The sequence below is a fragment of the Protobothrops mucrosquamatus genome, unplaced genomic scaffold, assembly GCF_001527695.2.
Source record: "Protobothrops mucrosquamatus isolate PMUCROS unplaced genomic scaffold, P.Mucros_1.0 scaffold586, whole genome shotgun sequence".
NCBI classification, from domain to species: Eukaryota; Metazoa; Chordata; class Lepidosauria; order Squamata; family Viperidae; genus Protobothrops; species Protobothrops mucrosquamatus.
Genome location: NW_015386886.1, coordinates 593951 through 617108, shown reverse-complemented (window position 1 = coordinate 617108; position 23158 = coordinate 593951). Strand labels below are relative to the sequence as shown.

At 44.3% G+C, this 23158-nt stretch overlaps 1 protein-coding gene across 1 annotated transcript in view; it reads left to right on the top strand.

The window, feature by feature from the left end:
- LOC107288773 (arachidonate 5-lipoxygenase) overlaps positions 1-12570 on the top strand; it is a 54766-nt gene extending 42196 nt beyond the window's left edge. The window contains exon 4 of the mRNA XM_015817422.1: positions 12222-12570. Coding sequence (XP_015672908.1) covers positions 12222-12401 — 180 coding nt within the window. The 3' untranslated portion in view covers positions 12402-12570. The remainder of the gene's footprint in view (positions 1-12221) is intronic.
- The last annotated feature ends 10588 nt before the right edge of the window (positions 12571-23158 follow it).

The window sequence follows — 23158 nt, the reverse complement described above, 5'->3', positions numbered from 1 at the left end:
ATTTTTGCTTAATGCAACTTAGGATCTAATAAAGCATGTGTATTTGGAACTCCCTGCTACTATAAAAGGTGACAAGTTATTGCTAAATATGAGTATTAAATTTGTTGTTCTTTCCTTGGAACCAAGGGAAAGAAGGCAGTTTTTTTTTCAAGGGAGACAATTTGGTCTAGTGGTTAAGACACTAAATTAGAAAATAAAGGAAGTTAGCAAGTCCTGCCTTAGCTATGAAAGCCAACTAATGGCCTAGTTATCCTCTCTCAGTCTTAGGAAGGAGGCACTAACTAGCCACTTCCGAAAGTATTTGTATTGTATTATTAATTTGTGTTAATAATTTTTCCTGCCAAACTTGGAAGAGTTGCTTCTTACTCCGAGTGATTGTAATAAATGAACCAAATTTTAAGTTCCTTTTCAGAATAAAAGTGCAGAACTTTTCCCACAGCTGCTGCAGTTAGGAAAGAACAGTTGTTTCTCTAAAAAGACTAAGCTCTCTCTATGTGTGTGTGGGGGGGGAGACTTACCTTTTGCATTTGTTGATTAGGATTAGCACCTTTCACAGAAGGCATGGAGATATACTAAAGGAAGAAAAAGATAGGGAATGACTTAGAGATACAGACTAGCTCAACAGAAATCTGTAAAGCAATCAAGTAAGAGATGAGGAGAGACAGAGAGGTGGAGTTGGAGGGATGGAAGTGGGCACAGGGAAAGAAAAGGGAATATGACTCTCTTTGCCCTGTTTTGCTGGCAAGGAAAACCAGGGTGAAGACATTTTTTATGGCTTATTTTAACATTTTCCTAACAGAATTTAAAATCTTGTCTCTGGTGATAAAAGACATTTGACATGAAGAAAGAAAGCTGGAAAACCCCCTCTCACCCCAGCATGATTCAACAGCAGCCTGATTCAGCAGTAGCCTGAGGCTAGGTGGCAAACACTTAACATACACTAAATGGAAAGCTGGCCAGCAGCAATTAGGACTATTCACACAACAATACGGCTATCACACACAACAATAAAGCCATTAAACACCTTTCAGGCAGGATTAGGAAGGAAATTTACCCAACAAAAGCCACTGACTAGCAAATCAGAAAAGATAGATTCAAACTCACCAATCAGAAAAGACATGTTTTGGAAACCACGAAAGGGTATAAAAACCCATGTTTTAGAACCATTCTGCCTAGCTAGCCGGGGATTCAAGCTGAACTGTCACTTAAATTTTGATCCTCGAGATTAAACCTCTCTTTCCGGTAGCTGGCTTCACGATCTATTTCTTCCGCGTTGCGCCGTCAAGGAAAATCCCGGCTGGAAGAACCGAAAGGGGAAATTCCTCTCAACAATTATCTGGCGACCAAGAAGGGACTCCCAGCTCACCCGCCACCGGACCGGGCCCGGAAGAGCCTCTATCCAGCCGGCAGCAGACACCTTGTTCCGCAGGAAAGCCTCCACGGACCCTGCCCGGTCGGCAATGGGTATTAAAGGGAGTTTTTGAGTCTTGCGCTCGGACAGCTACCTGGAAAGAGGGTAAGTACCACCAAATTAAGCTTATTTAGCTAAAGGGTCTGGGGAACGAAAGGAAGAGTGCATGAGTGTGTGTATGGGGCACCCTCCTCTAAGAATCAGCTGGAGCTCACCCCCTCCGTATGCCCTCTAGCCGCACCCCGACCCACTGCTAGTTCCACTGGAGCCGTGACCGGCGGGATTCGGGAAAGCAAGGGGGGGGCATCGGAGCGTGAGACCTTCTGGTGAAGGAGGAGAGCCGAGCGGGCAGAGAAAAAGGGAAAGGATTCTATTTCGGGTAAACCAGGACCCCTTCCGTCAGCAACATTTAAGGAATAGCCCTAATTTAGAGCGGTCCACTTACCTCTGAGAGCAAGCAGAGATCCGCAGCAGATGTTAGGGGTCCGCAAAACAGTTGTGGTGAAGCCGATCGGTGGTAGAGTGACCCGTACCTTCTGAAGGGAAACCAGAAGCATCTCTACAGACCCCTTTTTGGGTCTGAAACCGTGGGGGATCCCACAAGGAGCCCGCGTACTCTGTGAGGGATCCAGAGTGCTCCGTGAGTCCCCTTTTTGGACTCACAAAACCGCGGCGGTAGGAGGAAGCCTCGCAAGGAGGCTTCCGGTATATAGAGCCCGTTTAGTGAAAGTATGGGAAGTTCAAGTTCAAGGGCTGAGATAGGTTTCCTGGTTGAGAGCTTGCTCGACGCCTGGGACAGGAATCAGCTACCTGTCCAGGCCGGGATGAAAAAGAAACGGTTAAAAGAATTATGCAAAAAATGGGCTTTGCTTAAGGATGAATGCGGGAGACAGATTTGGCCTGAAGGTGGCACTTTTGAATTCAAGACACTGAGATCAAGGATAGAACCGACCCAATTATCCTACTGGTATTGTTGGGCTGAATTGTCTAGACAGAAAAACTCAATCCAAGTCAACTTAAAACCCCTTCCCCCTCCGTATAACCCTGAACCCTTCATGGCCCCCTTGTTGAGCAGGCCCATTCCCGGGCGACCGAGGGGCCAGACCGAACACATTCTAACCCACACTCCCTTCTCCCCGTCTGACTTGGTCATCTGGAAGAAGGACACTCCTTCCTTCCGAGCGGACCCCCTGTCAGTCATAGAAACCATAAGATCTATTGTGGATACCCACAATCCGTCATGGGCAGACATGACTCAACTGCTATATGTGTTTTTAACCAAGGACGAACTGATGAAACTTTTCAAAAAAATGGAAGAGATAGCCAGGCGCCCCTTAATAAACGTGCCGGGACAAGTAACCCCCGCTAGGGTTGCCTGGCCTCTCAACCGCCCAGACTGGGATTATAATAATCAGAACCACTAGGATGACTACACAAGGGCCAAAATTAATTTAATAGAGGCCCTCCAGGAAATAGGGAAAAAGCCCCTCAACTGGACTGAATTCCAAAAGACAAGGCAGAGGGACAAGGAAACCCCAGATGCCTTCTGGGTCCGCCTCTTGGAGGCCGGAACCACGTTCGCTCATTTAGACATAGGGTGCCAAAAAGACCAAAGCATTCTGGCCACTGCTTTTGTTAATCAATCCGCGAACGATATCCAAGGCCATTTCCATAAAATAGTTTCTAACTGGTCAACCTTAGACGTCTTGGAGTTGCACAGGATTGCAAACTTCGTATTTGACCAGAGAGAAAAATTGGCAGAGGAAGAAAGGGAGAGGAAGGAAGCAGACCGAGACAGAGAGAGAGAGAGAAAGCGCAGGACGGAAAGGAGGGAGGACCTACAAGCTTTTGCTTTGATAAGTAGGGATAACCAAGGAAGGTACTACAGACCAACTCCAGAGAAAGTAAGGAGGTGTCAGCAATGCGAGCTGGAAGAAAGAACTTCCTGCTGGCATTGCTTCCGATGTGGGGGAGACGGACATACCAGAAGACACTGCAGGGGAGGTCAGAACAGGGAAACCTGGAATCAACATCACTGACCAAGACCCCCTTTCCCAAGAGAAACCACCCATCATCAGAATGAAGATAGGGATCGAAACATGCCCCATTGGGAGCGGCAAGAACACGACCAATCTTGACTAGAAACCGATTATAAGCCCACATTTCATGGCCTGGCTATTCCTTTAAAGGACGGCCCTGATGGAGAACCCCTTTTAACCATAACCATAGGGGGAAAGGCGTACGAATGTCTCATTGACGCCGGAGCCACCTCCTCCCTTATTACCACAGCACCCTTTAAAGATTCAATAGTGCCCGGGGCCAAGGATAATGTAATGGGGGTGGGTGGAAACCTCATCCCGGTCGAATTCACAAACAGCTTAAAGGTGGAGGTCAGCCCATTCTCCTTGGAACACCCCTTTACTGTCTGCCCCCAATCCCCCCTGTCTCTCCTGGGAAGGGGTTTGCTTTGCAAACTAGGGGCCACCATCGTCTGCACTATAGAAGGGCTTCATTTAGACATCCCAGTTAAACGGGCACCTCTTTCTATGATGTGCTCAACTGAAAGGGAGGTCCAGCTGCCAATAGACCTCAGAGGCTTACTGGCCTCTCTGTGGGGATGGGATCCTACTGAGGTAGGACTGCTAAAGACAGCTACCCCGGTCGTAATCCAAGTAAAGGCAGGACCGCCACCATGCATCCCCCAGTACAAAATCCAGCCGGAAGCGATAAAGCCGATTCAAACCCTAATAACAGCATACCTAAAGCAAGGAGTACTGCGTAAATGCACCTCCCCTTGCAACACCCCAATCTTTCCAGTCCGAAAGCCCAAATTAGACAGCGAAGGCAACCCCGTTTACCGCTTCGTACATGATATGAGGGCCGTGAACAGTCACGTGGTACCAAGGGCCCCAATAGTACCAAACCCGGCCACCATAATCACCGAGGTGCCGGCGTCAGCTACCCATTTTACAGTAATTGATCTCTGCGCACCTTTTTTTAGTATTCTGGTGGATCCGGCATCACAATACCTTTTTGCCTTCACGTGGGAAAAGCAACAATACACCTGGACTCGACTGCCACAAGGCTACACAGAGTCCCCCACTCTATTTTCACAAATACTAAAGGGAGATCTGGCTTCCATTCTCCTGCCATGCAAATCCACTTTAATCCAATACGTGGACGATCTACTGCTAGCATCTGAGACAGAGGAAAATTGCAGGGCAGATACCTATCACTTGTTAAAATGTTTGGGAGAGAGGGGGCATAAAGCATCTCCTTTTAAATCACAATACCTAAAAAAGGAGGTGTCTTACTTAGGATATATTATTGCCCCTGGAATTAGGAAATTAGCACCTGGGAGAGTCGAGACCATCTTAAGAATGAAACATCCACAGACAAAACGCCAGGTCCGCGCCTTATTAGGGGTCTTGGGATTTTGCCGCCCGTGGATTCCAGCGTTCGGGGAATTAACAAAACCCTTACTCCAATTAACCACAAAGGATCAACCAGATCCTATCGAATGGACGAAGGAATTGGCAAATACCCACAAAAGAATAAAGCAAACCCTAGCCTCAGCCCCGGCCCTGGGTCTCCCTAATTACGAAAAGCTTTTTTTCCTTTTTGTCCATGAAAACAGAGGTGTGGGTTCAGGGGTGTTAACACAGAGATTCGGTCCATCACTCAGGCCGGTAGCCTATTATTCGGTCCAATTAGACCCGGTAGCTAAGGGAGCCGTTCCGTGCCTAAGAGCCGTGGCTGCGACCGTAGAACTGGTTAAGCGATCAAAGGACCTGGTTTTGGGATACCCCCTCATTTTAAGAGTTCCCCACGATGTGTTTGCGATACTTTTAAAATCGCAAACTCAGGCATTCACCCATCAGCGCCTGGCCCAATACGAAGCGGAACTATTCACAGCAGAAAACATCACCTTTGAATGTTGCAACACACTCAACCCAGCAACATTATTGCCCATTGATCCGACAGACGAAGTGTTACATGACTGTTTACACTTGGTCCAAGACGCTGAATTACCACGTCCCGACTTAACAGATGTACCCCTTCCAAACGCAGACCTAGAATTGTTTACTGACGGCTCTTTGTACCTTCTCGAGGGGACCCGAGTAACAGGAGCTGCAGTGGTCTCCCTCCATGAGTCAATCTGGGCTTCCCCCTTGCCCCCTCACTACAGCGCTCAAGCAGCCGAGCTCATTGCATTAAAAAAGGCATGTGAGATAGCCGAGAACCAGTCTGCTAATATATACACGGATTCCAGGTACGCTTTTGGAGTCTGCCATGCGACCGGTGCTCTCTGGCAGCAAAGGGGTTTTCTAACATCTAATGGCCAGCCAATTGCTCACACAAACCTCATATCTGACCTACTGAGAGCTATCCGACTACCCTCATCCCTAGCAGTCATCCATTGTAGAGCCCACCAGAAGGATGATTCTCAGGTCACAAAGGGAAACCAATTTGCTGATGTGACAGCTAAATGGGCTGCTAGTCAACCCCTGAGGGCATCTACCATTCTCCCTGCAGTACAATTAGGACCTACAGTACGATACCAGGATCTTTTAGAACCAGGAGAGATAAAGACATGGGAGGAGAAATGCGAGGCAATACATAGAGAAGGATTTTGGTGGGTCCCGGATGGGAGACCCATAGCACCCAGACGTCTGCTACGGTTAATCTGTCAGCAGTTGCACTCTAAAGGACACTGTGGGACTCAGGCAATAGTAGATGCCATAAGGAGAGTATGGTATGCCCCAGGGGTCTACAGTGAGGCCACTCGGATAGCCAAAACATGTCAAATATGCCAAGCAAACAATGCTTCCTCAAGAAAGGCAACACACACAGGGGGGCGACCATGGGCACAACGCCCTTTTGAAAAGCTCCAATTAGATTACATTCAGCTCCCTAGGAGCAATGGATAGCAATACGTGCTAGTCTGCAGAGACCAGCTCACCCACTGGGTGGAGGCATACCCATGTCACCATGCCACGGCCTTGGAAACCGCGAGGCACCTATTAAAGGAGCTGGTACGCAGGTTTGGAGTCCCAAGCGTTTTGGACATGGACAGGGGCACACATTTTGTGTCACATGTAATCACGCATGTCCTCCAAGCGTTGGGCATTAAAACAAGACTTACACACCCCAAGACACCCCAGTTCCTCGGGGTGGGGTGGGGTGGAGAGACAGAATAGAGAATTAAAAAGTCTCCTGGGGAAACTCTGCCAGGAGCCCCGCCTGCCCTGGCCCCAAGCACTACCCATAGCCTTGTTCCACCTTAGAACCCGGCCAAGGCAAGACATAGGTGTCTCCCCCTTCGAATTATTGTTCGGCCGACCACCTGACACACTCAAAGACCTTGACCCCCAGTCCCTCTGCTTAGAAAAGGGGGAGGTAGTCTTATCATCTTATCTTACAGCTCTACACCAGAGACTCAGAGAATTGTGGAAGCAAAGTGCCTTAACACAGACCTTACCATTGGAAGAAAACCTACACCGGTTCAAACCAGGGGATTGGATTTGGGTAAAATCATACGGCCGCAAGTCACCGCTACAACCAAAGTGGAGTGGGCCATTTCAAGTTCTGCTAACCACCCAGACAGCAATCAAAATAGCTGAAAGGAACGCCTGGATCCACTGGACGCACATCAAACCTGCAGTCGTAGACCACAGCAGTACACCTGAAGTAACACCAAAGGTTCCACCTCTGAGGCTTAAGAAAAACCCGGAAACTGAAGAGTGGATGCTAGAAACACTTTTTTTTTTTTAAACAAATTTTTATTAATTTTTTAGAATAAACAGAAATATAATTATGGCATACAATAATAATAATAATAAAAACAAGAACAAACTAAAAAAACCTCCTATTACATTATATCTCACTACCATTCTAGTATACCAAAATACATAAAAAATCCCTTTTCCCCCATCCCCCCCCGGACTTCCCAGAACTAAATACAGGAGTAAATAAACAACCCCCATCTAAGTAAAACAATCCAATTATAATACATACCAATATTAATTTATTTTAACTCCAAAACTCAAAATATAATTATCCATCTTCCCCAAATCCAAATATCTAAAAATTAAACTTTGCCATTTCTACAAAATAAAAAGTTAGCTACTAATCATACTACTATTAATCATTCAAATATCTTGAAAACCCATTAAAAACCATCGTTAACTTCCTCTAAAACAATATAAGTCCTTTAGAACAATACAATTATATATCATTAATCATTTAAACTCTTTTTTTGATCTCAAGTACATATCTTTTACTCTTACTGCTATTAATCATCCAAATGTCTAAAAATCCATTAAAAACCATCTTTAAATTCCTCTAAGACAATATAAATCCTTTAGAATAATACAATTATATGTCATTAATCATTTAAACTCTTTTTGATCTCAAATACATATCTTTTAAGTAAAATTTTCTTTCTATTTTTTCTTTTTATTACAACAGATTTTAATAGTATAACCATCTGGTCTCTTCTTATTAATTCAAATAATATATACCCAAAAAATCAATTCCAAATCAACTAATTTTAAAAATATAAAACTTTCAAAATGTTCGTATAAGATTATCATCAAGAAATTCTTCCATAGCCAGTCCAGTCCATGCTTTCGTTCTTTTTTTCTTTTTTCTTTCTTCCATTGCTAATCAGCCCTCGAAGCCAGTAAATCTTCTGCCTTTTCCACTAACTATAACAAAATCTTCTGAAAAACACAAGCAGCAACATCTCCAGCTGGTTTTCTCTGACGCACGACCCATTTCTATAATCATTTTTTCCAAAATATCTTCAGGGAAGTACATCAGGACCATGACCAAATCTATTGCAGCTTCCTTTCCCAGACTTTCCTGCTTGTCCTTTTCATAATCTCTACTTTCATTCGAAATTTCTGCTGATAATAAACCTGTATGATTCCATTATAGCAAAATCTTCTAAAAACACAAGCAGCAACATCTCCAGCTGGTTTTCTCTGACGCACGACCCATTTCTATAAGCTTTTTTTTTTCTTCAAAATTCCATCAGGGAAGTACACCAGGACCATAACCAAATCTATTACTGCTTCCTTTTCCAGCTTTTCATACTTGTCATTTTCATGATCTCCCATATAACCCATCATTGTAAATTATTTCCACAACTATAAGACTCATTTAGCCAGCAAAAAAGAAGCATGGATTTTTCTTTCTTTCTTTCTTTCACAATTCCGCAGCCATTTTAAAACCATTCTTCAAACTTCCTTGAAAAACTTCAATAATCCATAAAAATCCATAAAAATAATAAGTAATAAAAAAAACATTGCTAATTCTTTGCAACTAAAACTTTCCAAAAACCAAGAAAAAACCACAATGTATCTCTATCCAGTTAATAACCGGAAGAGAGTAAAAGTAAAAAGCAAACGTTTTCTTCTTTTTTTTTTTTTCAGTTCCAAAGAAACGGCAATTTCGCAGCCATTTTCTTCTCACTTTAAGTCCCCACCAAAAAGGAAGATGTTAGTATATTCTCAAAATCAAAATTCACCAAAACTGCTCCAAACCTCCTGCTTAGTTCCGTCTGTTTGTAATTTAAATCCAAATAGCTTCAGTAGCAGAGGTGGGCGCTGCATCTAGCTTCGCTCCAAATAGATCGGAGCGAAGGCATCCTGGGGCACGGAGAACGTCCAGACTTCGGCTGAGCTCTCACCCCCCAACCCCGATCAAAGAAAAACCGGGGTGAGAGGGAGCTCTAAGCCTATCCGGACTGCTCACCCCCCCTCTTCGCCCGAGGGACGGGGTTCCTAGCCAAGAGACAGCTGTTGCACGCTGTCTCTTCAGGCTTTGACGCGCTCCCAGGCGGACGGCTAACAAAAGCCGCCATTGGTGCAGCCTGACACCACCGGAAGTCCCTAGAAACACTTTTTGAAACAGAGACAAATGGGGGAGGGAATTAAGTTTACTTTTGTTAGAATTTTATGTATTATTGTATTTTTGTATTCAAATTGTACCTCTGGGTTCATAGAACCAAAATTATTTCCGGAAAAGGGGAACATATGGGAGTATTTAGCAAAGGAAGTGCTAAACACTACAGAGTTTTGCCTGCAAGGGGGTAGATCAGTAAAGGACATTTTAACCACATGCCTGATGGGAGTAGCAATAGCACCAAAAGCCATCACTAACAACACTAGGCTAGGAGAACACTCACTGACAGCCTCATACTATAATATTTTTGAGTGGGGGACCACTACATACACAAAAGACAGCAACATGTACATATTGCAGGTAACAACTGTAACACGAGCAGCTACATGCTTCACATTGACCGGATGCCACACACCCAAGATCTCCAGCTGCTACAACCTCACCAACACTGAACTGGCCTGTAACAGCACCATGGCCATCACCTTTTCATATGGCCATACGAAACTCCCTACCGGATGGTTTTTTGCTGTGTGGCCTTAAAGCCTATTCCTACTTACCAGCAAATTCCACAGGAGGCCCTTGTACATTAGGGCGACTAACGATGCTGATGCCCTCCCTGTAAAGGCGGCAAAGGAGAAGCTTCCAAACGTTACCTCCTGACTGCGATTCAAAAACCTCCCTCCTCACCAGGACTGAATATATTGCATTGGCCATCTCGCTAGTGGGAGTGCCAGGGCTTGCAACACGAAACTCAAGGAACATAAATAGCCTGGCATGCACCCTAGCCAAAAGTCTAAACACCACCTCCCATGCTCTAGATGCCTTAAACAAAGAACTAAGGCAAGTTAGAGAAGCAACCCTCGAGAATAGAGCAGCCATTGACTACCTATTGTTAAGGCACAACCATGGCTGTGAAGAATTCTGTGGGCTCTGCTGCTTCAACCTATCTGACCAATCCGTACTAATTGAACGGGATATCAAACATTTAAAAGAACTAGCACAAAACATTGGACACGATCAATCACCCTGGGACCTTTCTTGGCTCTTCACATGGTTACCAGACTTCCACTGGGTAAGAATTCTAGTTGGAAGCATAATCACAGTCATAGTAGGCGGAGCCCTCCTTTGTTGCCTATGCCAATTAGCCCCTTTAGGGTTAAAATGCCTAAAGATCGGCACAACTCTAATCAGAGGCAAAAAACAGAGCAAGAAAACCTCTCTCATGATGTGCCAAATTGATCACCCCTACCGTATATATGAACCAGTTGGGCTAATCACTGGTACCCCAGAGATAGCCCAAAATGGGGGAATTGAAGAAAGAAAGCTGGAAAAACCCCTCTCACCCCAGCATGATTCAACAGCAGCCTGATTCAGCAGTAGCCTGAGGCTAGGTGGCAAACACTTAACATACACTAAATGGAAAGCTGGCCAGCAGCAATTAGGACTATTCACACAACAATACGGCTATCACACACAACAATAAAGCCATTAAACACCTTTCAGGCAGGATTAGGAAGGAAATTTACCCAACAAAAGCCACTGACTAGCAAATCAGAAAAGATAGATTCAAACTCACCAATCAGAAAAGACAAGTTTTGGAAACCACGAAAGGGTATAAAAACCCATGTTTTAGAACCATTCTGCCTAGCTAGCCGGGGATTCAAGCTGAACTGTCACTTAAATTTTGATCCTCGAGATTAAACCTCTCTTTCCGGTAGCTGGCTTCACGATCTATTTCTTCCGCGTTGCGCCGTCAAGGAAAATCTCGGCTGGAAGAACCGAAAGGGGAAATTCCTCTCAACAGACAGCAGCATAAAAGTTTCATCAATTTGTTTCTGTTTCCTTCCATATAAATTTATTTACATAGTAAATTAGAGCAGAAATTGAGAGGGGGAAAAATAGTATAGCGGAGCAAAATGAAAATAATGCAATACTTCCAGTATTCCATTGGTTCTGACAGGTGGTGATGACAGTGATGATTAAACAGTTGAGACCATTTTATTATTACAGTCAATCACAGTAGGCATTACTTTTTTGGTTTTTACAGTATGGTTACATTGTTGCCAATATCAGAAATACAAAAACACCATTGCCTCATCAAATTAATATGCAATGCACTGAATTGATTCAGAAACATTGTATTTGTTTTGTTAAATTTGGGGGGATTACCCAACTAGCAGATAAACTCTTACATCCAAAGATGTACCATACTTTCTCAATAGAGACCCCTACTGTTGAGAACAGTCTTTCCCCTGCGGTCTGGCAGATCTCTTTCTAGCCATCTAAAAAGCCTTCAAGAACTGGCCTTTTTTGTTCATAAGAATTGTACTAGTGAGGTTGGACACCTGTAAAGTTGCATAAAATGGGTAGCTATATAAATAGAAAGGAGTGAGCGAAACAATAAAATAGAAACAAGAAAATTTCAACAATACCATTCAGAAAATTGATTCGATTTGGAGATTGGATCAAATTATCTTTTAATTAAATCTCTGAATTAAAATTTGGCACAACATTATAGAACATATAAAAGGTTAAATGTACTAAAGCAGGGATGTCAAACTCGCAACGTCACATTATGTGTCACAACCTATCGCGACTTTTTTGCCATTGCCGGCAATGAGATGGGTGCGGTTTTGCTATGATGCATCTGGCCCGCGGGCCAGCAGTTTGACCTCCCTGTACTAAAGTAATGACAGTAAGAGCAACCAGCTTCAGTACTGATAACAATGACATTGAACTAGTAGATAGTTTTTGTGTTTTGGATTCAGTCACCTACATCAAAGGATCCAGCAACTGCTATCTGTTGGTATATTCTTTGGAATACTCTGATCATAACATTTGTAAAACCTTGTCAACTTTTTCCAACATATTGCATTTTTTTTTGGTCTTCTCCATTCAGGTGTTTCTGGGGATATATCCAGATGAACACTTCATAGAGAAGCCAGTGAAAGAGACCATGAGGAAATTCCGCAAGAATCTTGATGGAATTGCAAGTTATATTGCTGAACGTAATAGGAACAAAAAACTTCCCTATTATTATCTTTCCCCAGATCAAATTCCTAATAGTGTGGCTGTCTAATTTTTTAAAAATTAAGAGTTGGTGTACCTAGCCAAATGGAAAATTATCTATGGCATAAAAAAATTATAACCATTTGTATGCTTGAGCAGAAGATTGGACTAGAAGACCCTTCCAATCCTATTATTCTATGTTCCATAATAACAGAAAATTTTTACCTGTTTGTTTAAGAAAGTACTTAAAAAAATAAAAACTTGCTACTATGCTATTATCTTTTAAGTAAAATAAAGTACCATAATGGCTAAGTATTGCTGATTAGAAAAAAATTGAAAATACTCTGATTTGTAAATGCTGTACAGTGCAAATATAAGTTACTGTGACCTTCAAATGTTTCTAAACTAACCAGCAAGTCTAACCAGCATGATCAGTGGGAAAAATACCAAGAGCCTATTTCAAGGGCATAGTTCTCACACTCTCACCAAGAATAATTTCCATTTTGTTTATTGCAGATTTGAAAACCAGTAATGATATGCATTAACATCAATAAAATGTATAAGCTTCTGTCATCAATAATGTGAAAAAAGATGCTAAAACAATGGGATTCTATAAAGAACAGACAGAATTTGATCAGATACTGTTAAAAACAGATGAAAAGTTGGTTAAGAAACTATAAATTTCTGTTAAACTTAAAGATGGAGGAAGAACAAGTAAAAGAAACAATGATAATATGGGCAAAGAACTTTGGATATAATATAGAATTAGAAGACTGGGAAAATTTATGGGAAAGAAATGTTAAATTAACCAAAGCAGTGGTATATATAGAAAACTTATATAAAATGTTTTACAGATGGCATATGACACCAGTGAGATTAGCAAAAATGCTTAAAAATACTTCAAATAACTGTTGGAAATGCAAACAAAGACCAGGTACTTATTATCATATCTGGTGGATATGCCCTAAAGCAAAAAGATTTTGGGTTAAAATACATTTATGGTTGGAGAAAATGACTAAAAAACAAATAGACTTTAAGCCAGAATTATTTTTGTTAGGAATAATAGGAGCAAATTATGAGAAAGATTGCATGTATTTAATTCTACACGTACTAACTGCAGCAAGAATTGTATTTGCCCAACATTGGAAAAATGAAAATTTACCAGTTGAAGAAGTACTAATTAAGAAAATTTTAGACTGTGCAGAAATGGATAGATTGACTTTAAAGATAAAAGAGAAAGAAGACTCAGTTTATTTTAGAACATGGGATAATTTCTATCAATGGCTAGAAAAAACGAGTTAGAGAGAATGGAATGTGATATGTAACTTTGAATATATACTAGTAAGAAGACTATCGAGCGATTAATTAATATATTGTTTATGATAATTAACTATTATCTATTATTATTTGTTAAACACATGAACCCAGACATTATGCTGTTTGCTAAATATTGAGAATGTCATTTGGAAAAACCCCAACCCCAACCCTAACCCAAATCCCAGCCCCAACCCCGACCCCACCTTGTTCCTAACCCTATAAAAACTAATAAATTTATACAAAAAATAATGTGTCTTTTTTAAAAAATTAAAGGGTGCTAGTTTTTAATGCAGCATACTTTTGCCACATTCAAGAACTCATTTCTGAATTACCATTATCTGTTAGGTAATTATTATATCTCTATTTTCTAAAGTCTACCCTCCATGGAGGTCTGGTGGGGTGACTGGTACTGGTGACAGGAACTCATGGCAGCGGTAGGCAAAGCGTATGTGGGCAGTTGCCCTCATGATTGTGGCCTCCTTGGATGCCTGGGGAGGGCAACTCCAGTGCTGGGGCAGGGGTTGACAGAAGCGACAGGCAGGGCATGCTTGTGCAATTGCCCGCAAGATAAAGGCCTCTGTGTCACCTAGGGAGGTTGACTCCCTGGCTGGGGCAGGGATCACAGCCGTGGCATGTGGGATGTGTGTGGGCAATCGTCTGCAGGATGATGGCCTCTGTGCAAGCCTGGTGAAAACGACTACAGCGCTGGGACAGGAGCTCACAGCAGAGGCAGGTGGAGTGTGCACAGGCAATTGCCCACAGAACTGTGGCCTCTGTTGAGGCCTGGGAGGGATCAGTTATGTGCTGGAGCAGGGGCTTGCTGAAGCAGCAGGCAGGTCTTATACTGGGCATTGTCTGAAGGATTGCAGCCTCATAGTGGCCTGGGGGTGAGTGACTCCAGTGCTGGGGCAGGGGATCACAACAGCAGCAGGCAGGGCATACACAGGTAATTGCCCGCAGGGTCATGTCCTCCATGGAGCCCTGGGATGGTGACTCTGGTGCTGGCAGCAGGGAATCATGGCAGAGGCAGGAGGGATGTGCACAGAGAATTGCCTGTAGAATGATGGACTCCATGGATGCCTGAGAGGGTTATTTTGGCACTGGGGCAGGTGCTCGGGTATTGGAAGGTGGGCAGAAGCAAGTGGGGCATCCATGAACATTTGCCTGAAGGATCGTGACTTCCATAGAGCCCTGGGGGGGGGCAACTCTGGTGCTGGGACTACGCAAGGTGGGGTTGGGTGGGCAATTACCTGCAGGATCATGGTAGATGCCTGGGGGAGGTGACTCCAGCACTGGGGTAGTGGCAGCCATGCAGTGCACAGGCAACTGCCTGCAGGATTGTACCTTTTTTGATGCCTGGTGAAGGCAACTCAGGTGCTGGGGCAATTGCCTGCAGGACCATGGCCTCCATGGAGGTCTGGAAGGGGGTGACTCTGACATTGAGACAGGGCCTCGTAGGAACAGTGACTCTGGTGCTGGTGGCAGTGGCTTGGAGCAGCCACAGATGGATGTGAACAAACAATTGCCCACAGGATCGTGGCCTCCATTGAGGCCTTGGGGCAGGCCTCCTGCAATGGGACAGAGTCTCCAGCACTGGGGCAGGTGCTCATAGAAGCAGCAGGCAGGGCGTGTACAGGCCTGGAATCTCATGGTTCTTACCCCATTCTCCTACCATATAGTGGATCACCACTTATCAAGCCACGCAGTGGTGGGATTCAAATATGTGAACAACCAGTTCTCTGTGTGGATGCTGCTTCCGGAAGTCCATTCTGGGCCTGGGCAACAAAAAATTAGCTACCGGTTCTGCCGAAGTGGTGCAAACTGGCTGAATCCCATCTCTGAAGCCATGGCAATCCCAAGATTATAGTCTCAGTCATTTTTGGAATTACCACAAAACAGATGATCTCCCAATGCTGCCCCATCTCTCTTGTCATACCGATTCAGTTAGGTGCATTGTCATACCTGTGAGAAATGAAAATATTGGCTATTGTTCTTCTATGCAAGGTTTAGGCCCAGGTGAACTAAATCAGGCCTCATGGGAAAAGTATTGAACCAAAGTATGTGCTATGCTCAGTTTTACAATCTGAAGGAGCTATTTGTAATCCCAATTGCGACTGTACTTTACTTAATATGATTTTGCTAAGCTTGCTTGTTTCAAATATATTTAGAAAATAAGGACTGGAACTGTGAGAAATGGGGAACTGAAAGTAGCTGATGAGTGTGGGCTCCGATGTACATGGGTATGTGGAAAGTTATGATCAGCAGAAAGTCTGCAGAAAATGCAAGGTTGCTGACCATCTGTCTGTGATTTAAGACGAGTTAAAGCAGGGGTGTCAAACTCAATTTCATTGAGGGCCACATCAGCATTGCGGTTGCCCTCAGGGGGCCAGATGGGTGTGGCCAGGGTGGGTGCGGCCTACTGGGTGGGCATGGATGGAGTGGGTGTGGCTTATTGGGTGGGCATGGCAGCTCTACATCGTTCACGCCAAGGGGGGCTGTGGGGGCCTGGGCAGGAGTGAGACAGATCTGAGGGTCTCTGGCAGAAAGGGGTGGGACCAGGGCAAGTGCCAAGGCATGGTCCACTGGAGGAGCCTCACTGTTCCTCTCAGGCCATGCGGGGACGGCTTATGGAGCTAAGACTGAATGCATTTCAGCATAGAGGGCCACCACAAAATTGTACATTGGCTCCCAAGTGCCAAGGCAGAGGGGGCCGTTCCCTCACTGTTTCCAGGATGGTTTCGCGGGCCACATGAAACCACTTCGCGGGCCGCATCCGGCCCCCGGGCCTTGTGTTTACATGTCTGAGTTAAAGTATAAAAGATTGAGTCTGGACGTGGTTCAGGGCCACTTGGCACTAGCCATCACTGCTATGATTGCTAGTCCAAAGCTGGTCCTCATTGCAATGGGTATAAGTATGTATGTGATTGCTTTGTGTTCTAAATTTCAATAAATAAACATCTGGTTCTTAAAGTGAGATGTTTGTAATGTGCTGTCTTGTGTCTTTTAATGGATTTTTTCCATGACCAATGACCCATCAGCCTGCTCAAACTTCATGGCTAGGGGCAATCGCTTGGTGCGGATTCCCAACGTAAGCACAGGTGGAAGGCTGATTAAGCATTGTGTGCAACCTGAGTTTATTTCGATGTCTAGATCTGCCTGAACCCCAGTTTTTTGTACTATAATTTTAGCAGGGATGTGAAAGGAGGGATGGCTCGACATGATCGGGTCATTCTCACCTTCATCGTCACTGTCATAGGGCACCGGTAATTGCAGGTATTCAACTGGAGTTCGATCTCTCCTCCATGGAGGGAAGAGACCTTGATGGCTTGATTTTGATGTGCCCAGTTTGAATTCTCCCAACCCTTTCATTGTGGCTTTTTCTGCTTAGAGGTGGTGGCATTTGGTGCTGTATGTCAGAGGAGTTGGTGCCAGCCACTCAGCCACTCGGTGCCCTTGCTGGATGCACTGGTAGCACTTAATAGGGGCCCCAGCAGGTGCTATGGGGGCGCTGGCCATGGAAGTTGCTGCCAGACACCGTCTGAACTGACGTCTCTCCTGACTGCACCTCGGCTTTGATTCGATAGCACTGGGTTTCTTGTAACGGTCCAATTCAATATCAAGAATCACTGCCATTCAATACCACTTGCGAAGCTGCTCGGGGATCCCCTAGTAAGGGCTTTTCAACTGGTGGTATGCGTATCACTGGTGGTACATTGCCACGTGGCAGGTGGTACAAGGCCCTGCCCAGCCCAGCCAAGGGTAGTGGGGGAGGGAATGAGCCAAAGCAGCATAGCACAAGACTTGCCCTGAGAGAGTCCTCAGGAGCTGCAGGGCTGCTGGGGCAAGGCAAAGACCCCAGTATCGGCACTTCTGGCACACTTGGAAGAGAAAGAAGGAGGAGGGGGCAGAGACAGGAAGGGATATAAAAGGAGGCAGTTTGGGCGGGAGAGGGAGAGAAAAAAAGGAAGGAAGGAAGGAAGGAAGGAAGGAAGGAAGGAAGGAAGGAAGGAAGGAAGGAAGGAAGGAAGGAAGGAAGGAAGGGACAATGAGAGGGAGGGAAGGAAGGCAGGGCCAAAGAGAGAGGGAAGAAAGGAAAAGAAAAAATGAAGGAAGGAAGGAAGGAAGAGACAAGGAAGGAAGGAGGGAAGGAATGAAGGAAGGGAGAATGAGAGGAAAGGAAGGACGAGACAAAGGGAGGGAGGGAGGGAAGGAAGGGAGAATGAGAGGAAAAGGAAGGAAAGGACAATGGGAGAGGGAAGGAAGGGACAAAGAGGGAAGGAAAGAAGAGACAATGGGAGGGAGGGAAGGAAGGAAGGAAGGAAGGGACAATGGGAGGGAGGAAGGAACAATGGGAGGGAAGGAAGGAAGAGGCAATGGGAGGGAGGGAAGGAAGGAAGGAAGGGACAATGAGAGGGAAGGAAGGAAGGGACAATGGGAGGGAGGGAAGAAAGGCAGGGCCAAAGAGAGAGGGAAGAAAGGAAAAGAAAAAAGGAAGGAAGGAAGGAAGAGACAATGGGAGGGAGGGAAGGAATGAAGGAAGTGACAATGAGAGGGAAGGATGAGACAATGGGAGGGAGGGAGGGAGGGAAGGAAGGAAGGGACAAAGAGGGAAGGAAAGAAGAGACAATGGGAGGGAGGGAAGGAAGAAAGGAAGGAAGGGACAATGGGAGGGAGGAAAGGAAGGAAGAGACAATGGGAGGGAGGGAAGGAATGAATGAAGGGACAATGAGAGGGAAGGAAGGACGAGAAATGGAGGGAGGGAGGGGGGAGAGAAGGAAGGAAGGGACAATGAGAGGGAAGGAAGGGACAAAGAGGCAAGGAAAGAAGAGACAATGGGAGGGAGGAAAGGAAGGAAGGGACAATGGGAAGGAAGGAAGGAACAATGTGAGGGAGGGAAGGAAGGCGCCCACCCCAGTCCCACCTTCCTCCACCAGAGACTCACGGATCCCCCCCCCACAGCACCGCCCGCATCCCCCACAGGCGCACCATGACCTGAGTGACATTGAGCTGGCCATGCCCCACCAGGCCATTAACACTGTGACTGTCATAAGTATGAATCAGTTCCCTAGCATTTGAATGTAAATCACATGACCTGGGGATGTTGCAATAGTCATAAGTGTGAAAAATGGTCATAAGTCACTTTTTTCAGTGCTGTTGTAACTTCAAACAGTCACTATGCAAATTGTTGTAAGTCGAGGACTACCTGTACTTTATCACTTTTTTCCTTTTTTTTGTCATCAAGTTTTTGACACTTTGCTAGGCGACTGGTGGTACTCGGATATTGCCATATCCTAAAATGGGTGGAAACATTGAAAAGCACTGGAATAGATAACATCACCACCAGATGGATCTGTAGCTGGCTGACAAACCATACTCAATGAGTAGTCCTCAATGTCACCACATCCACATGGAGAGAAGTAAGCAGTGGGGTACCACAAGGTTCTGTCTTAGGCCCAGTACTCTTCAATATCTTCATCAATGACTTAGATGAGGGAATAGAAGGGGAACTCATCAAATTTTCAGATGACACCAAACTGTCAGGAATAGCAACACCCCAAAAATATCTTGACAAACTTGAATAATGGGCCCTATCCAACAAAATGAGTTTCAATGTGGAGAAAAGCAAAGTTTTACATTTAGGCAGGAAAAATCAAATGTACAAGTACAGATTGGGCAAGATCTGGCTTAAAAACAGTAACTGTGAGAGTCCTAGTGGACAATCACTTGACTATGAGCCAGCAATGTGCAGCAGCAGCCAAAAAAGCTAATACAATCCTGGGTTGTATAAACAGAGGCATAGAATCAAGATCACGTGAAGTATTAGTACCGCTTTATAAAACCCTAGAATACTGCAACCAATTTTGGTCACCATATCACAAAAAAGATGTTGAGAGTTTGGAAAAAATTCAGAGAAGAGCAATTAAGATGATCCAAGGCCTGGAGACTAAAATATATGAAGAACAGCTGCGGGACTTGGGTTTGGTTAAAGAAAAGAAGAAATAGGGGAGACATGATACCAGTATTCCAGTATCTGAGGGGCTGCCACAAGGAAGAGGGGGTCACATTGTTCACCAGAGCACCAGAGGGCAGGACGAGAAACAATGGTTGGAAGCTGATCAAAGAGAGAAGCAACCGGGAATTAAGGAGAAACTTCCTGACAGTGAGGACAATCAACCAGTGGAACAGCTTGCCTTCAGAAATCGTTTGCGCTTCATCACTGGAGATTTTAAAGAAGAGATTAGACAATCACCTGTCTGAGATGGTATAGGTTCTCCTGCTTGAGCAGGGGGCTGGACTAGAAGACCTCCAAGGTCCCTTCCAGCTCTATTCTATTCTATTTTGTGCTTACTATTGGAAAAAAAATAAAGCTTTGATTTAGTTTTTGCTGATTAGATAGGTTTGTTGCTATAGAAATGGCTAGTATATATTGTGTAAAAGTAAAAAGTTGAGGTTATAATGTTATCTTCTATGCAAAAGAGAATTGGAAGTCGATGCCTTTTTCTTTCTTTTTCCCTCTTTATTTTCTCTTTTTTTCCTTCCCCCCCAGTTTTATATTTTTTTAAATTTCTCTTTGTATTTTATACTTTTTATAAATTAATAAAAATGAATTATGAAGGACCTGGTGATTTGAATTTGTTACCTATTTCAACTTGTATTCCCTTTCTGTATACAAGTCAAGTACTGCTTTTGATGGATTTGACTATTTTTTCCATTTTGTGTAGAGACAGATGCAAAGAATGAATTAAGCAGTTCGGTTTTTTCTCTGCTGCCTATCACCTCCTTGTCATCTTCTGTAAATTGATGGAATGCTTCCTCAACTCCCTTGGATCATGAAATACATTTTTGGCTTTGGGTGTTTTGCTCCAGGCAGAATCTCAATGGGACAGTTTGTGGGTGGTGAGGGGGCAGCACATCACACTCCTTTTCACTGAACACCTCCATGAGGTCCCGGTATTCTCTTGGGACAGTCTGCTGCTCCCCCCCTGCTCTGACACAGCCTTGCTGCATTTGGGGTTTCCCTTTTTCTTTCTCTCTGGTATGGACCCACCCTTCTTTTTCCCTGGGAGGTCAGGGCTCCCCCTTTTCATTACCACTCATTTCATGGTTTTCTCCCAACAGACCTTGAGGCTCCACTTAGCTAGCCAGGGCAATCCCAAAATTACCACCTCAGCCATTTTCGGGGAGACCATTAACCAAATAGTCTCTTGGTGGTCCCATAGCCTCAGGTACACTGGTTCAGTCAAGTAGGAGGCAGCTAGACCCTCCACCAGGGAGCTGTCTAGTCAAATTTCATGGGCTGCCTTAGCTTCCTCACTTGCAACCCTAGTTTCTGCACTGTTGGCAGGCTGATTAGGCATCGTGTGCACCCTGAGTCTATTAGGGCCTTTAACACCGCTCACCCACGAATGGGGTACTATAATGTCCACTTGGGTTGCAAGGGGGCTGACAGGTCCACTCACCACGGGTCGGCTTCTCCTTCATTGTTGCTCTTGTAGAGGCTCAGTTTCAAGACCTCTTTGGCCAGAGTTCCCTCCCCTTCACTTTCAAGGGGGGAGACCTCGACTACCTGGCAAGCCACAAGCAGCTTTTCTCTCCCTTTGCTTGGTGGAGTTTTGGGTTTTGGAGGAGGCAGGGCCACCAGCACTGCTCTGGGTGCCAGAGCAGGACACTTCATGGCTCAGGTGGTCTTCCTGACCATAATGGAAGCACAAGCTGGGAGCATGCCTTGGGGCTTTGATGGGGGCAGAAGATGGCACAACTGGTTGCTTTCTACCCAGCACACGCTTCTCCTGCCTCTTCTTTGGGCAGGTTCAACTCCACATTTGTCACCAGTTGGTACCAGTTGTTGAGCCAGTCCCTCTAGGTAAGCACATGTGGTAGAACTCATGATTTAAGCCATCTCTGAGCTAGTGGGTCAGGAATTGCTCTGGCCAATGCCTCAGTCTTCCCACGAGTCTCCTGAATTCTCTGATGTACTCCTCCACGGACCTGCTCCCTTGCCTTATGTTGCAAACTTCAGTCACCACACGTCGGGTCTGTATGGTATTGGCAAATCAGGCCCTGAGCTCTCCCAAAAAAGTATTAGGGTATCCCAGTTTGGGTGCTCCCTTGTCATGGAGAGCCATCACCAGCTGCTTCTCCCTCAAGATTGGCCACGATAAATTAATTGAATCAGATATACAAGGAAGATATGTTATTACTGAATTAGTGTTACAAGGCAAGAAAATTCTTATTATTGGATTATATGCCCCTAATCAACAAATTTTTTTTTTATAAATTGCTACATCATAAATTAAGTCAATTGGATTATAAGTCTGTTATTATGATGGGTGATTGGAATGGTGTTTGGGATCCAAGCAAAGATAAGAAGGGATCTTTTAAAAACTCCTCTAACCATTCTAAATTACCTAAAGCCTTTTTTGATTTGAAAGATGACTTGGAATTCAGAGATATTTGGCGAGAACGGAATCTGGGAGATAGAGACTTTACTTTCTTCTCGATAGGCATCAATCATTTTCTAGAATTGACTTTTTTTTTAATTACTACAGATCTTTTTTCCAGGGTTAAGAAGGTGAAGATCTTTCCTAGAACGTTGTCGGATCACAGTCCTGTTTGGTTGGAGTTATTTGCTGAAGATGGGAATAAAAGATCTTGGAGACTGAATGAAAATTTATTCAGATCTGAGGCGCTTTCGCAGAAATGTAGAGAACATTTGAAGGAATTTTTTGCTCTGAATATGTAAAAAGGTACTTCGATGGCTGTGGTTTGGGATGCTAGTAAGGCTTATATGAGAGGGATTTTGATTCATATGAATAATGGACATAGGCGTAAGCAGATGCAAAAACGTAAAGAGTTGGAAGAAGAGATTACATTGAAGGAGAAGGCTTTTATTCTGAACTCATCAGATAACAGATTAAAGGTTTCTATAAATATGTTGAAAGAGCAATTTAATATGTTAATGGCTGATCAGGTTGCAACCAACCTGCGTTATACGAAACATAATACGTTTTGTAATGCAAATAAGCCGGGTAGATGGTTGGCTTATCAATTACGGAAGAAACAGAAAGCACGTATTATAGAGAAAATAGAATATAAAGGTAAAGAGGTATATCAACAAGAGTTGATTAAAAAGAGTTTTTTAGATTTTTACACAAAATTATATGCTAGGGAAAATATACAAGCTTCAGATATAGATAAGTACTTGCAGGCAGCACATTTCCCTAGACTTTCAATTGAACAACAAAAGGAGATGAACTATTTAATTACTTCTGAGGAAATTAGTTCGGCAATTAAACAGTTAAAAGTGGGTAAGGGACTTCCGGTGGCAGGCGACTTCGTCGGATGCAGCTGTTGCTGCCTCCCGCCTGTTTTTGCGTAAAAGCCGTTTTGACAGGTAGCATCATCTGTCAAACGGCTTGATACCTTTCCCCTGGGCATAAGGGGTTAGGTGAGCTGCCCGGGGTAGGAGTTGAGTTCCCGAGTCGTCCCATGTGGACGATGTAGGTGAGA